The sequence below is a fragment of the Manis pentadactyla genome, chromosome 6, assembly GCF_030020395.1.
Source record: "Manis pentadactyla isolate mManPen7 chromosome 6, mManPen7.hap1, whole genome shotgun sequence".
Taxonomy (NCBI): Eukaryota; Metazoa; Chordata; class Mammalia; order Pholidota; family Manidae; genus Manis; species Manis pentadactyla.
The window spans coordinates 66,763,950-66,779,578 of record NC_080024.1 but is presented as its reverse complement, the minus strand read 5'-3'; the positions used below and the strand labels follow the sequence as shown (position 1 = coordinate 66,779,578).

Here is a 15,629-nt window from a genome sequence, read left to right as displayed (position 1 = left end):
TGCTGTTAAGTATGATGTTGGCTGTGGGTTTGTCATATATGGGCTTTATTATGTTGAGGTACTTTCCCTCCATACCCATGTTGTTGAGTTTTTATCATGAATGGATGTTGAATTTTGTTGAATGCTTTTTCAGCATCTATGGAGATGATTATGTGGTTTTTGTCCTTTTTGTTGATGTGGTGGATGATGTTGATGGATTTGCAAATGTTGTACCATCCTTGCATCCCTGAGATGAATCCTACTGGATCATGGTGTATGATCCTCTTATTGTATTTTTGAATCCAGTTTGCTAATATTTTGTTGAGTATTTTTACATCTATGTTCATCAGGGATATTGGTCTGTAATTTTCTTTTTTCATGGGGTCTCTGCCTGGTTTTGGTATTAGAGTGATGCTGGCTTCATAGAATGAGTATGGAAGTATTCCCTCCTCTTCTATTTTTTTGGAAAACTTTAAGGAGAATGGTAATTATGTCTCCTCTGTATGTCTGATAAAATTAAGCGGTGAATCCATCTGGCCCAGGGGTTTTGTTCTTGGGTAGTTTTTTGATTACCGATTCAATTTCATTGTTGGTAATTGGTCTCTATATTTTCTGTTTCTTCCTGTGTCAGTCTTGGAAGATTGTATTTTTCTAGGAAGCTCTCCAATTTCTTCTTGGTTATCCAGTTTGTTAGCATATAGATTTTCATAGTGTTCCCTAATAATTCTTTGTATTTCTGTGGGGTCCATCATGATTTTTCCTTTCTCATTTCTGATTCTGTTTATGTGTGTACATTCTTTTTCTCTTAATAAGTCTGGCTAGGGGTTTATCTATTTCATTTATTTTCTCAAATAACCAGCTCTTGGTTTCATAGATTTTTTTCTATTGTTTTATTCTTCTCAATTTTACTTATTTCTTCTCTGATCTTTATTGTGTCCCTCCTTCTGCTGACTTTGGGCCTCATTTGTTCTTCTTTTTCTAGTTTCAGTAATTGTGACTTTAGACTATTCATTTGGGATTGTTCTTCCTTTTTTAAATAGCCCTGAATTGCTATATACTTTCCTCTTAGAACTGCCTTTGCTGTGTCCCACAGAAGTTGGGGCTTTGTGTTGTTTTTGCCATTTGTCTCTGTTCTGTTTTAATTTGGTCATTGATCCACTGACTATTTAGGAGCATGTTGTTAAGCCTCCATGTGTTTGTGAGCCTTTTTGTTTTCTTTGTACAATTTATTTGTAGTTTCATACCTTTGTGATATGAGAAGCTGGCTGGTACAATTTCAATCAGTTTGAATTTACTGAGGCTCTTTTTGTGGCCTAGTATGTGGTCTATTCTGGAGAATATTCCATGTGCACTTGAGAAAAATGTGTATCCTGCTGCTTTTGGGTGTAGAGTTCTGTAGATGTCTGTTAGGCCCATCTGTTCTACTGCATTGTTCAGTGCCTCTGTGTCAGTACTTATTTTTGTCTGGGGGAATCTGTCCTTTGGAGTGAGTGGTGTGTTGAAGTCTCCTAGAATGAATGCATTGCAGTCTATTTCCTCCTTTAATTCTGTTAGTATTTGTTTCACATATGTCAGTGCTCCTGTGTTGGGTGCATATATATTTATAATGGTTATATCCTCTTGTTGGACAGCCCCCTTTATCATTATGTAATGACCTTATTTATCTCTTGTTAGTTTCTTTGTTCTGAAATCTATTTTGTCTGATACAAGCACTGCAACACCTGCTTTTTTCTTCCTATTGTTTGCATGAAATATCTTTTTCCATCCCTTCACTTTTAGTCTGTGTATGTCTTTGGGTTTGAAGTGAGTTTCTTGTAAGCATCCTATAGATGGGTCTTGCTTTTTTTATCCATTCTATTATTCTTTTGATTCATGCATTTAGTCCACTTACATTTAGGGTGATTATTGACAGATATGTACTTAATGCCATTGCAGGCTTTGGATTCGTAGTTACCAAAGGTTCAAGCATAGCTTCTTTACTATCTAACCATCTAACTTAACTCTCCTATTAAGCTATTATAAACACAGTCTGATGATTCTTTATTTCTCTCCCTTCTTATCGTTCCTCTTCCATTCTTTATATGTTATGTTTTATTCTGTATTCTTTTATATTTCCTTTGACTGCTTTTATGAATAGTTGATTTTATTTTTTGACTTTAGTTTGTATTTGGTTGGTTTGCTTTCTTTGCTGTGATTTTATTTTCTCTGGTGACATCTATTTAGCCATAGGAGTTCTTCCATCTAGAGCAGTCCCTTTAAAATATCCTGTAGAGGTGGTTTGTGGGAGGCAAATTCCCTCAACTTTTGCTTCTCTGGGAATTGTTTAATCCCTCTTTCAAATTTCAATGATAATTGTGTTGTATATTGTATTCTTGATTCAAGGCCCTTCTGTTTCATTGCATTAAATATAACATGCTATTCTCTTCTGGCCTGTAAAGTTTCTGTTGAGAAGTCTGATGATAGCCTGATGGGTTTTCCTCTATAGGTGATCTTTTTCTCTCTCTGGCTACCTTTAATACTCTGTCCTTGTCTTTGATCTTTGCCATTTTAATTATTATGTGTCTTGTTGTTATCCTCCTTGGGTACCTTGTGTTGGGATATCTGTGGGCTTCCATGATCTGGGAGACTATTTCCTCCCCCAGTTTGGAGAAGTTTTCAGCAATTATTTCTTCAAAGACACTTTCTATCCCTTTCTCTCTCCTTGTTCAGGTACCCCTATAATGAGAATATTGTTCCATTTGGCTTGGTCACACAGTTCTCTTAATATTCTTTCATTCCTGGAGATCCTTTTATCTCTCTCTGCCTCAGCTTCTCTGTGTTCCTGTTCTCTGATTTCCATTCCATTAATGGCCTCTTGCACCTCATCCAGTCTGCTCTTAAGTCCTTCCAGAGATTGTTTCATTTCTGTTATTTCCCTCCAGATTTTATCCCTTAGCTCTTGCATATTTCTCTGCAGGTCCATCAGCATGGTTATGACCTTTATTTGAATTCTTTTTCAGGAAGATTGGTTATATGTGTCTCACTCAGCCTTCTCTCTGGGGTTGTCTGAGTGATTCTTGAGTGGACCAGATTCTTCTGCATTTTCATGGTGATAAAGGTGGTTGTAGGCAGGTGGTACATGTGTCAGCTGAGAGAACAAAGTCCCTTTCTGCTTGCTGGTCACCTTGCCCTTCTCCACTGAGTGTGTTGGTTACCCGCAAACAGGGATCAGTCTCTGGGTTAATCCCCTGAGCTACTGTGCATGGGGTAGCCCTTGGGCTAGCCCAGAGCCCTGTGGGGAGTGGCAGATGTGTAGTGTGTGTTCTCCTGCTAGAACAGCCCCCCTTCATGCCTTCTGAACCTTGCTCTCACTTCCTCTGTCTGTGGTGAGCAGCTATGTGCCAGTGGCAGCCTCTGGGTCTGTCCCAGTTAGCTGTGCACTGGGAGGAGACTGTGTGGTTGCTGTGGGTGGGGCCGCTCTCTGGCTGCTCCTCAGCTGTGATGGGTCAGCCAGTTTGGTTGTAGCACTGGCCGGAGGGGAATGAATGGTAGGCTGCTTATCTCCATGAGGGATGTCAGGGCTGGGTTACCCCCCAGGGGGTTGGGGCACCTGAAGTTCCTTAGGATTCCCAGCCTGCTGGGCTGAGTGTACTGGGATGATTTTGTCCAACTGTTAAGCCCATGTCCCTTTAAGATTTTTAAGAAGATACCCCTTTTCTTTGGTCCCAGGGGAGCTGGCTGTGGGGACCCGCTTGCAGGGTCTGTCTTGGATTTTACTTTTCCATTTCTCTAATATCCAGTACACCATGCAATGTGTGTCTGTGCTCCCAGTGCAGATTACTAGGGCTGGATTATTTAGCAGCCCTCTGCTTCAACTCCCTCCTACTCTGACTCTTTTCCTCCCACCAGTGAGCTGGGGTGGGGGGAAGTGCTCAGGTTCTGCCAGGTCATGGCTTGGTATCTTACCCTTTTCCTGAGATGCTGAGTTCTTGCAGTTGTAGGTGTAGCCTGGCTGTTGTACTGTATTTTCTGGTCTCTCTTTTAGGTGTAGTTGTATTTGTTGTATTTTCAAAAATATATATATGGTTTTAGTAGGAGATTTCTGCCACCCACTCATGCCACCATCTTGAGCCTCTCCTCCCATAGTATCTTATGAGAAATAAGCTATTAATCTTATTGAGGCTCACTTGTATGTGATAATTTCTCTGTCTTTGACTATTGACATTTTGATCATTATGTGTCTGGCTCTGCATCTTTTTGAGTTTACCCTACTAGAGAATCAATGACCTTCTTGAATGTATAGATTAATGTTTATCACTAAATTCAGGGAGTTTTTGGCCATTATTTCTTCAAATATTTTCTTCTATCCTTTTCTCACCTTCTCTCCCTCTCGACTCAAATTATATATATATTAGTATACTTGCTGGTGTCCTACATTTCTTTGATGATCTGCTTATTTTTATTTTCTTTTTCTTTCTATTCCACAGACTGGATAATCTCTCCAAAATATCTTCAAGTTCATGATTCTTCTGCAAGTTCAAATCTGCTATTGAGCCTATCTAGCAAATTTTTCATTTAAAGTGTTGTGTTTTTCAAATCCTAAATTTCTGTTTAGTTCCTTTTTCCAATTTCTATCTCTTTACTGATATGCTCTGTCTGTTAAGCCAGCATTCTTAATACTTTCCTATAGTTTCTTTGACTTTTTTTCTAGTCCTCTAAACATATTTACAGTAGTGTAAATCTACAAAAATAAATTGTTTAGTAAGTCTAACATTTTGGCTTCTTCTGGGACTTTTTTCCTTTGTTAGGCAATACTTTCTTTGCATGCCTTGTTATTTTTGTTGAAAACTGTACATTTTAAATATATGGCAATTCTGAAAGTCAGATTCCCCTCACACCCAAAGTTTATTGTTATTGCCGTTGCTGTTTGTTTAGTGATTTTCCTGAATTTGATCTGTAAAGTCTTTACTCTTTATTGTATGTGGCTGCTGGAATCTCAGCTTGGTTAGCTTAGTCAGCTAAGGATTGGACAGTTTCTTTAAACTACTTAGCTACAGTTTCCTTACATTTAAATCTAAGTTCCTTAAATTTAATTTTAAATTCCTTTAAAAAGTCTCTGAGCCTCTACTGAAGAAATCTCTCTGAGTGGTGGAGCATGACTTCAATGTTCAGGCAGGCAGTTTACAACTCTGTCTTAACCTTTGCTTCTTTCTTACACAGAGCCTCAAAGTCAGCCAGAAGTGAAAGCGTCAGGCATTCTCAGGTGTTTCCTGGGCATGTACATAGCCTTAGGCATGCATATGGCCTTCTGCATTCCCAGATATATGTAGGGTGCATTTCAAAGCCCTTTATGGACATCATACTTCCCAAATATTCCTTTTAAATTTTGGGGTCAACTTGTTGTTTTTGCCCAACTGTTATCACTGCCTCAGGCAACTTGATGTTTTAAAAACTGCCAGAGAGGTCAAATAATAGTTACCTAGGAAAAGGCTTTGAATGGGGACCAATCCTGTTCTGCCAACCTCCACAGGCTGCTAAGTGGTTTTCTAGACTTCTATGAGACTTGGAGAAAAGTATGGGACTACAGCCAATTAAAATTCCCAAAAAACTCACTGCCATTACCAAGATTCAACTGTTTTTCTTGATAAACATTCCCAATTGTTGCAACTAGGTGGTTAATTTCCTGAGTTCTCAAAAAGATGATTTTGACAAATTTTTCCAGTGTTTTTTTTTTAATAGAGGAGAGGATTTTTGGCCATCCTATTCCACTCTTCTGGCTGATGTTACACAATTAAATCTTTAGGTAAATGTTTTACCAATAGCCATCCACATATCTGAACCACTCTCCTACTTTACTCTCTTCCAAATGGAGATTATAATTTAGCAGTGAGGCTCAGATGGAAACTTTTGGACCAATGGCAATGAAATATCATTTAAAGCCTAACAGGTAAATTTAAGTCTTTTAGTGCAGTACTGCATATATAGAAAAGTGAATGTGAGAGTAATTGTGTTCTTTCAATACACATGCCACATGGGTACTGTCTCTTTCTTACATGTCATGACTCTCTGCTACTACTTCATAAGTCCTGCACTGCACAAATACCTATTAGTGTCTACTGCTGGGAGAATGGCTGGCTGTTACTCTGCATCTGGCACAAGGGGCTCCATTGCTACAGAAGCTCAGGTAATAACATGAAGACAGTCCAAATTCCCAAGGTTCTAGTTGTCACTATGACAATATTAAATGGGAATTGACAGATTAAGCCAAAATCAATCGAATAGATAAAGCTCTTTATATGTCCCACTTAGGCTACTTCAAACTCCAAGTCAAATTTTTAAAACAGGGTCATCTTAATTACAATACCTTAAGCAGCATCATTTTTTACAATCTATCAAAGCATTTGCCTTGGGGTGAGATCTTACCTTCACTTTAGAGATGAGAAAATTCAGACATTTCCTTCAGAGACTTTCAGAAGAGCAATCAGTAGGTTTACAGCAAAGCCAAGACTCACATGAAGTCACTGATATTTCCAAAAGATATTTCAATTCACTTAAACAGCAAAGCTTAAGTGTAACAGAATTCAGCAAATATCAGACTTTTGGAGCTGCAACTGCAGCTTGAGAATGCAGCTGCGTCATCTGGGAGTCTCTGACTTCTTATCTTTTCTACATCCCTATTTTTGGGAACTTTTCGCACCCACCCAATCACTTCAGGGCTAAACTGTTTCATATACACAGAGCCCAAGATGCCCACGGCCTGCTTTCGTCTTGGTGGAACCCCTGTGAGAAGGTAACCAAATCGTCTCTCATTCTCTGGGGGCCAGAAACAATCCCTGTGCCCGGATGGGCCAGTCTGGCTCACCCTTGCTTTCCTTTGCCTGTCCACAGCGCCTTCCGTACCTCACCAACATCTCTGATACGGCGACCACGGCGCTCTCGAGATTTGGAAAGGTAACTCCGACGCGGGGCGCGGCCGACTACCGCAGGCGCTGTGTTTGCCAAGCTGTGAAGTTGCTTAGCAACGCCGCAGGAAGTGACGGAAGCCGTCTCCAAGGAACGAAGAACGCGCCCCAGTCCGCCTTAGGGCTGGAGAATAGTGGTTGCGCCTGCGCGGAAGGCTGCAGCAGGGCGTGAGAGGAGGGTGTCGCAGGCGCGGGTACTGGGCCGGAGACCTGAGATCGCGGGAGTGGCGCGGAGGCCAGGACGGCTTCAGACGCCTCGTCTAGGTAGGTGAGGAGGTCCGGAGCTCGGCCAGGTGTGTTGCTCGCATCCTCGTCCAACGCGCACCTCCCGAAGGGTGACCCCCAGCGAGGTCCCGGTGCCTACCTTGGGGCGGACTTGGCAGGGGTGTGGGAGAGCGGGGCCTAGGCTTTGTGTGTGCGTCCCGCAGAGCTCCGCGCAGGTAGAAACTAAAGGACAAAGTCCTCTCGTAACTATAGAAACCAGGGTTAAAAATAGAACATCTATTTTTAATTGCTTTGGTTAATAAAGAATGAGCCAAGCTAGATGGGACTTATAAAAAAAAAAAATGTTAAATCTTGGATGTTGCCCCAAAACATTCATGTTAGCACCTTTAAGATATTTAAAATTGCTTGGCAAATGCAGTATGATAAATTGAATTCATTTGTGCTTCCAATCAGACCTCTTGAGGACACAAAAATCTGTTAAGAGTGATGCAGGCTTGGTTTCAAAGGATTATTTTTTAAACACATTGAGATACGTATGATTTCATTACAAGTTAGTTGGCTAGACGCATACACATTTAGGCACCAAAACTGGAGTCGTTCAAAATGAAAGGAGGTAAGATTTTTAATCACTAAAATTCTAACACGCAGCTGTACTGTTTTTTTTCAGGTTTTCTATCAGATGTTCCACCATAATAATGCTGGTAAGTATGAAAGGATTAATAAAAATATTTGACAGAAATTAGTTTTTACATACAGCATTGGTGTGTTTGGAAGTATTGTTTTAAAAAAGAGTCAGGAACTGGGAAGGGTCAGATTTTACCTTACTTGCATGCTAACAACTTAGCCTGCCACGGTTTTGTAGAAGACACAGACCTGCAGGTTGGAGATAGGTTACTTACAGCAGTAGCAGTAGCCAGAATATCACTAATTTTGCCCCAGATTCCACAGGATAATGTGAAGAGGGCCAGAAGTCATCTTCACATAGAGTTGTGTTTCATTACAGGACAGGAACTCTGAGCTTAGGGAACCCAGATCTTTGTTATAATAGAAAATAAGCATGCCTTCCAAGACTGTTCACTGTACATACATTTTTTTAGACAGTAATTCATAGCAAAGGGCAGTAAGTGCCTTGTGTTTAAGACATGCAAAACCACCTATGGAGAATTACCTCCTGACAAAAGTTCTCTGGAATTTTAATTTAATTGGTTACAAAAAGTATTGAATCTTAAAAGATTTGATGTCAGAGTAGTGACTCTATAGCATCTTACTACGCTGATGGACAGTGACTGTAATGGGTTATGTGGTGGGGACTCGATAATGGGGGGAATCTAGTAACCACAGTGTTGCTCATGTGATTGTACATTAATGATACCAAAATTTAAAAAAAGAAAAAGATTTGATGTTAGTAATTTGCCAGTTTGACTTGGTAGTCAGATACCATTTGACTTCCAACACCTGGTTCTAACTATAACCCATGAACTTTATAGCCAAGTTGATCCAGAGTTAGTTATTTATACCTTTATAACCTCCACTCCTTTTTTTCTTTGATGTAAAATTAAGAACATAGCATATGCCTTTTGATCTGAAACAGAGTTTAAATTATTCTGGGGAGAAAGATTTTATTACAAAATCAGTGTAGAAAAAGAATGCACTACAGTTGAACCACCCATGATCCTACCACTGTACACTAGACATTTATTTTTTTTAAACAAAATGGGATTATACTCTACCCACTTTTTTGTGACTTGCTTGTTTAATTTGAACTGAACATACTAGCTTTTACTGGCTAAATAAATACTACATTTTATTGCTGTCATATATATTTTATTAACCAATACCCAATTCTTGGATGTTTATGTAGTTTCTAGGTTTCATTATTTAAAATGCATATAAGCCATTGTTAGACTAGGAAATATTGCAGATGTACCAAATATGTACAACTCTTGCTCTTGGAGAGAATAGTTATTAACTGTTTTTATAGTTTTAACAAATCAGTTTCAAGATAGATTCACATTCTTAAAACTAAGTCTTTATGTACATCCTTAATTTTTGGAAACATTTTTATTTCAAGTACAGCACTAAGTTTTTAAAAGTTTATTGAGAACAGAAAATGGTATTTATCTATTAAAAATGGAATCTGGAAACCTCAGCATAGTCAGCCTAACACTTGTGATTTTATCCACTAGATAAAAACTTATATTCACATAACATTCCCTGTTTTGTGTTTAAGGGTCTTGTTTAATCAAAGTTTTATGTCTCCCTTTGGCAATAAGTGCTTTTCTGATGTAAGAGAAAACAGCATAATTAGAAAACAAATTTTTTAAAATCTTACTTTTATTAATTTCAGGAGTTGAGAAGTCTCCATTCTTTTGCTCCAAACCAGAAGATTTTGTTCCCTGTATACAGAGTAGGAGTAATGTTGGACAGAAACTGGCTGGTGTTTAAAACTGAAGAATGTCATGACTGTTTTACCTGAGCTCTTTGCTGAGGTTAAGATAAATTGCCTTGGAAATACTAAATTGGGTAAGTATTTTTTAAAAGATTTATATTGAGTAGTAACAAAAAAACTAATAGAAAAATATGAAATTAAGAAAAATACACTTTTAGATAGAAATAAATAGTCAGCAATGGCACTATGTTAATTTCAGGCTTATGATAACATCTTACTATTTTGAGGTTAATAGTTAAGGAGTTTCAATAACCTGTGGTTAATTAAATCCAGGGTTGAGGCAGTTTTCAACCAACAATGAGTTAACATTTGAAAAATCTTTAAAAATTATATGTAAATTTAGAATTTGAAAAGTATGTTTAAAATGTGCATGAGTGCCATACTAATGTGATTGCCAACTATGACTTACTGCTATTTATTAGATTGTTTCTATAAGAAAGTGAATTCTGCATGTAAACATCTGGGAGTTAGTGAGAGACTAACTGGGATTGGACATTTAGAGATACAAAGATCCAGAGTATCAGAATATTATATATTGTCAAAATTCACACAGCAGGTATTCCTCTATGTTAGTTATTCTCCAGATATTCTCAATTGAGAGACACTGAATATTTATATAAGTCATGAGCTCTATTCTCAATTTCACCTACTGGATATCTGTTGTTATAAAGTAAAGTCCATGTGGCTAATTGCCATGTTTTCTACTTTTAATTTTTGTCTTTTTCTTATTGGTGGAGTTCTTCACTTTTTTATTTAGGAAATCTTGCTAAATCGTCAGAATGCTTATAAAGTAGATCACAGATGTGGTATTATGGTTAGTGTGTATTTTTAGACTAATGAATGTTTTCATGCAGTTAAACATATTTTTGCCAAAATAACCTACTTAGTATTTTATTTTTAAAATAACTAATAGATTTTAGTATTCTATTTCTTAGGCACCAGAGTATGGTATAAAGCATGAACTTTGGAGCCAAGCAGACCTGACTCCAGATTCCAGCTCTGCCACTTAACTAATGCTTAACTAATGCTCTAATTTACACATCTTTAAGACAAGGGTAATAATTCCTATTTAACAAGGTTATGACAGTTAATAGAGATGATAAGATTGGTAAATTCTTAGTCCAGTGCCTGGCATATAGTTATATCCAACTAGTTGTGACTTAAAAACACTTTTTTTGTTTACACACACTAATTGTAGTTTTTCCTAGATATTCTGTATCTTTTTGACATAATTTTCATCCATACCATCTGTTGACCAGTGTATTTTTAACTTTTCTCTTGAGATTTGTAATTAATGACCTTATTTATCTTTTAACAAAAACAAAGGCTAAAGTAATTGTCATATCATAAGCAATGTGACTATTCACATAGATTACTTGGTACATCAGAGCTAAACCACATAAAGAAAATATAAATAATGAAAATTGTTAATAAAAGTTGCTTCTAGTCTATAAGAATTGACATCCAGTTCAAATAATTTGCTTAAAATTTCAAGAACAGCATCAAGCAACCATTTAGTTATGACATTGGCTTTGCTGATTTCAAGCTAAGCACCTTTTTTTTGAAAATTATTCAAATTCTGCAAGATTTCATGTTTTGGTCAGAATTTTGGTTAGTACACAGAATCTATATGAGGATTATTGTAAACATTTAAAAATAGTAAGTTTCTGATTGGTAATTTAAAGACAGAGTAATTAGTCTACATTTTGTCTGTCATATTTTATAACTTCTAAATTAGGGTGTAAGAGAATGATTGTTTCATTACATCTGTCATTGGATTGTTCTATATGTTAATTCTGAGTACTCAAATAATCATCCTCACAGGAACTCAATACTGTAAGTATGTTTTTTAGATATTCTGTTTTCCATTTGCTTAGAATACTAAAATATGAACTTTGTTCTTAGAAAAAGCACTTTAATAGTCATCTTAAAACACTTAATTATCTTATTTGTTTTAGCAGACTAACACTGAGTAATGTTTGTTAAATAAGTGTAATAGTTAGATATGTAAAACAGAGTATGGTTAGGGATTAATATTTCTTTTTTTCAGGGTAATGCAGATCTGTTTCTGGAACCATGAAAATTTTGCTGGTTTTTGACTTTGACAATACAATCATAGATGACAATAGTGACACCTGGATTATACAATGTGCACCAGAGAAAAAGCTTCCTATTGAACTACAAGATTCTTATGAAAAGGGATTTTGGACAGAATTTATGGGCAGAGTCTTTAAGTATTTGGGAGATGAAGGTGTAAGGGAAGATGAAATGAAAAGAGCAATGACATCCATGCCTTTCACTCCAGGAATGGTGGAACTTTTACACTTTATACGAATGAAAAAAGATAAATTTGACTGCATCATTATTTCGGATTCAAATTCAGTCTTCATTGATTGGGTTTTGGAAGCTACCAATTTCCATGATGTGTTCAGTAAAGTGTTTACAAATCCAGCAGCTTTTGATAGCAGTGGGCATCTCACTGTGGAAAATTACCATGCTCATTCTTGTAATAGGTGCCCCCAAAATCTTTGCAAGAATGTAGTTTTGGTAGAATTTATAGATAAACAGTTACAGCAGGGAGTGAATTATACCCAAATTGTTTATATAGGTGATGGTGGAAATGATGTCTGCCCAGTAACCTTTTTAAAGAAGAATGATGTTGCCATGCCACGGAAAGGATACACTTTACAGAAAACTCTTTCCAGAATGTCTCAAAATCTTGAGCCTATGGAATCTTCTGTTGTAGTTTGGTCTTCAGGTGTTGAAATAATTTCTCATTTACAATTTCTAATAAAGGAATAATATGCCAACAGTTGAACTGTGTATCAGTTAAGATTAGGTGCATCCATGTAAAACTAAAACCACAAGAACCACTGACTTAAGAAAAAGACTTTTTTCCTCTCACTTAAAGGAATTCCAGAGGTAAGTATCTCAAGGTTACTGTTGCTCTACCAACCTCAGTACTTGGTGACCAGTTCATGCTCCAAGATGGCTGCTCAAGCTCCATTCCTTGCAGCGGTATTCTGGCCAGCAAGAAAGAGCACCATGAGTGAGTACATTGCACCTTCATTTACATTTCTTTGGCCAAAACTTAGTTATAATGCTTCTACTTAAAAAAGAAATACAGCTTTTGTTCCATAGGATCATTTGCCTTGAAAATTTTGGAAAAAGGAGCATGGGATTGAGGTAAGTGCAACTAGTGGTCTCTACCAAGGGTAGTTGGTAGATAGGTTATGTATTTTAATTTATTCCCAGAGACAGTAGTCATATATTTTACTTTTGGCCAAAACTTAGTTATAATGCTTCTACTTAAAAAAGAAATACAGCTTTTGTTCCATAGGATCATTTGCCTTGAAAATTTTGGAAAAAGGAGCATGGGATTGAGGTAAGTGCAACTAGTGGTCTCTACCAAGGGTAGTTGGTAGATAGGTTATGTATTTTAATTTATTCCCAGAGACAGTAGTCATATATTTTACTTTCTTAGATATTTATTTCAAAAGCATGTCAAATAGTTATTATCTTAGAAATAAGCTTGATGTTTTATTCACATGAGTAAAGGGCTCCCAAATATGTACAATGTCCTACTCCCAAATCAGTGTATAATAGGGATGCAGTATCTATTGCCCTAGTTTTAATCAATTTCACACTTTTCCTTTTGAAATGAAATACAAATTAATGTTCTTAAAAATTTTTAATTTATATCAACATCACAGACCATAATTCCAGTTTGCTGGATTAATCAATGTGAGTGAACTTGGAACCATTCCTTTCTCTCTAATTTTTTGGAATAGTTTGAGGATAGGTATTAACACATCTTTAAATATTTGGTAGAATTCACCAGTGAAACAATCTGGTACGAGACTTCAGTTTGTTGGGAGTTTTTTGATTACTAAGTTAATTTAATTGCCAGCAATCAGTCTGTTCAGATATTCTCTTTCTTACTGATTCATTCTTGGAAGGTTGTATGTTTCTAGAAATTTATCCTTTTCTTGTAGGTTGTCCAGTTTTTTGGCATATAATTTGTTATAGTAGTCTCTTATAAGCCTTTGTATTTCTGTTTTAACTTCTCTTTCATTTTTAATTTTTAATTCATTTTTAATTTGTCTTCTCTATGTTTATTTGATGAGTCTGGCTAAAAGTATCAATTTTGTTTATCCTTTCAAAGTACCAGGTCTTACTTTCACTAATATTTCTGTTGTTTTTCTAGACTCTATTTTATTTGTTTCTACTCTGATTCTTTATTATTTCCTTCCTTCTACTAAATTTGGGCTTTGTTTATTTTTCTTTTTCTAATTCCTTTAGGTTTAAGGTTAGATTGATTCTTTGAGGTATTTCTTGTTTCTTGAAGTAAGCCTGTGTAACTATCAACTCCTTGCTTAGAACTGCTCTTGCTGAGAAGCAAAGATTTTGAACCATGTGTTATGTTATTTAGCCTCCACATATTTTGTGTTTTTTTCCAATTTTTTTCTTGTAATTTCTAGTTTCATACCATTGTTTTCAGAAAAGATGCTTCATAGGATTTCAGTCTTGTTAAATTTACTGAGACTTGTTTCATGGCCTAACATGTTGTCTATCCTGAGGAATGGTCCATGTCCACTTGAAAAGAATGCATATTCTGCTGTTTGGGGATGAATGTTCTGTATATATCTATTAAGTAAATCTGGTCTGATGTATCATTCAAATCCACTGTTTCTTTATTGATTTTCTGTCTAGATGATCTATCCATTGATGTAAGTGGGGCATTAAAATCCCCTACCGTTATTGTAGTACTCTCAATTTCTCCCTTTATGTCTGTTAATATTTGTTTTATATAGTTAGATGCTTCTGGGTTAGGTGCATAAATATTTATAATTGTTATATCCTTCTGATGGATTGGTCCTTTTATCATTATGTAATAACCTTGTCTGTTGTTACAGTCTTTGTTTTAAAGTCTGTTTTGTCTGATATATGTATTGCTATCCCAGCTTACTTTTTTGCTTCCATTTGCATGTAATCTCTTTTTTTAATTGAAATATCATTGATATACAATCTTATATAAGTTTCAGGTATATAACACAGTGGTCAACAGTTACCCATATTATTAAATCCTCACCCCTGATAGGGCAGTTACTATCTCTCAACATAGGAAGATGTTACAGAATCATTTGGCTATATTTCCATACTGTACTACTGGTTTTACTACTTTTGTTTTCTTCTAATTTCATGCTTGCGTAGTAATTGGTCTACTACCTTTACTATGGGTTTGTGTTCACTGGTGAAAAATATTTAGGCTTAAGAACATTTCCATTTACAAAAGTCCCTTTAGAGAGATAGGATTAAAGATGGCAGCATGAAAGGTGAGACAGGCTTCTTCCTAAAACTGCATATAATACGAAAATATAATTAATACAACTAACACTGAGAGAGCAACAGGAAAGTGGACTGCACTGGACTGTATACACCTGGAGAAAAGTGCAGACCTCACGGAACAGGGTAACGTAACACAGCAGTGGCATGGCGGGACCCAAGCCCCTCCCCTACCCCAGCTCACCGGTGGGAGGAAGAGAAACTGATCAGGGAGGGAGTGGAAGCCTGGGACTGCTGAATACCTAGCTTCAGAGATCTGCTCTGGGAGCAAAAACCTATATTTCATTGTGCTTTCATCATACTCATGTGATTACCGGGTTGGAAAGCTGGGACAGGCAGAGTTCCTGGGCAGACTGGGAGTCCAGCTGCTTGTGGAAAACAGGGATCTATAGCCGGCTGCTCTGGGACAAAAGCTTATATCTGTGTACTCGGCCCACTGGTTCAGGCAGTGGAAGCAGGCATAGCAGCCAGGAAGCAGGACTCTTTCCTACCCCCAGGCATGAATACCGCTCCCCTGTGACCCCCAACGTTGCTTCAGGGGCTGAGCAGCTCCAGAGAGTAGAGTTTCTGGACACTAGAGGGCGCCATATACAAACATGAAACACCAAAGGAACTTGGTCCAGAGTAAAATTATTAATACAACTCCCAAGAAAGATTTAAATGACATGGACCTCGTGACTCTTCCTGAA

The 15,629-nt window shown here is 37.0% G+C and overlaps 2 protein-coding genes across 6 annotated transcripts in view; one reads left to right on the top strand and one right to left on the bottom strand.

Moving 5' to 3' along the window:
• CFAP210 (cilia and flagella associated protein 210) overlaps positions 1–6,952 on the bottom strand; it is an 89,496-nt gene extending 82,544 nt beyond the window's left edge. For 2 of the 5 annotated variants that reach the window (XM_036888084.2, XM_036888085.2), the window contains exons 1-2: positions 6,821–6,935; positions 6,382–6,479 (exon numbers count right to left, since the gene is read on the bottom strand). Coding sequence is in view for 2 of the 5 variants with exons in the window: in XM_036888083.2 (XP_036743978.2) it covers positions 6,821–6,869 (49 nt within the window). In the remaining 3 variants the exon portion in view is untranslated. Of the gene's footprint in view, positions 1–6,381; positions 6,480–6,820 lie in introns of all 5 variants that reach the window. The other 3 variants (XM_036888083.2, XM_057503930.1, XM_036888086.2) reach the window with 2 other exon arrangements.
• Positions 6,953–7,041: 89 nt separating this feature from the next.
• On the top strand, positions 7,042–12,404 carry PHOSPHO2 (phosphatase, orphan 2). The gene is made up of 4 exons (XM_036888087.2): positions 7,042–7,184; positions 7,813–7,846; positions 9,493–9,668; positions 11,645–12,404. Exon 4 carries the CDS (start codon positions 11,671–11,673, stop codon positions 12,394–12,396), a length of 726 nt encoding a protein of 241 aa, XP_036743982.1. The 5' UTR covers positions 7,042–7,184; positions 7,813–7,846; positions 9,493–9,668; positions 11,645–11,670; the 3' UTR covers positions 12,397–12,404.
• The last annotated feature ends 3,225 nt before the right edge of the window (positions 12,405–15,629 follow it).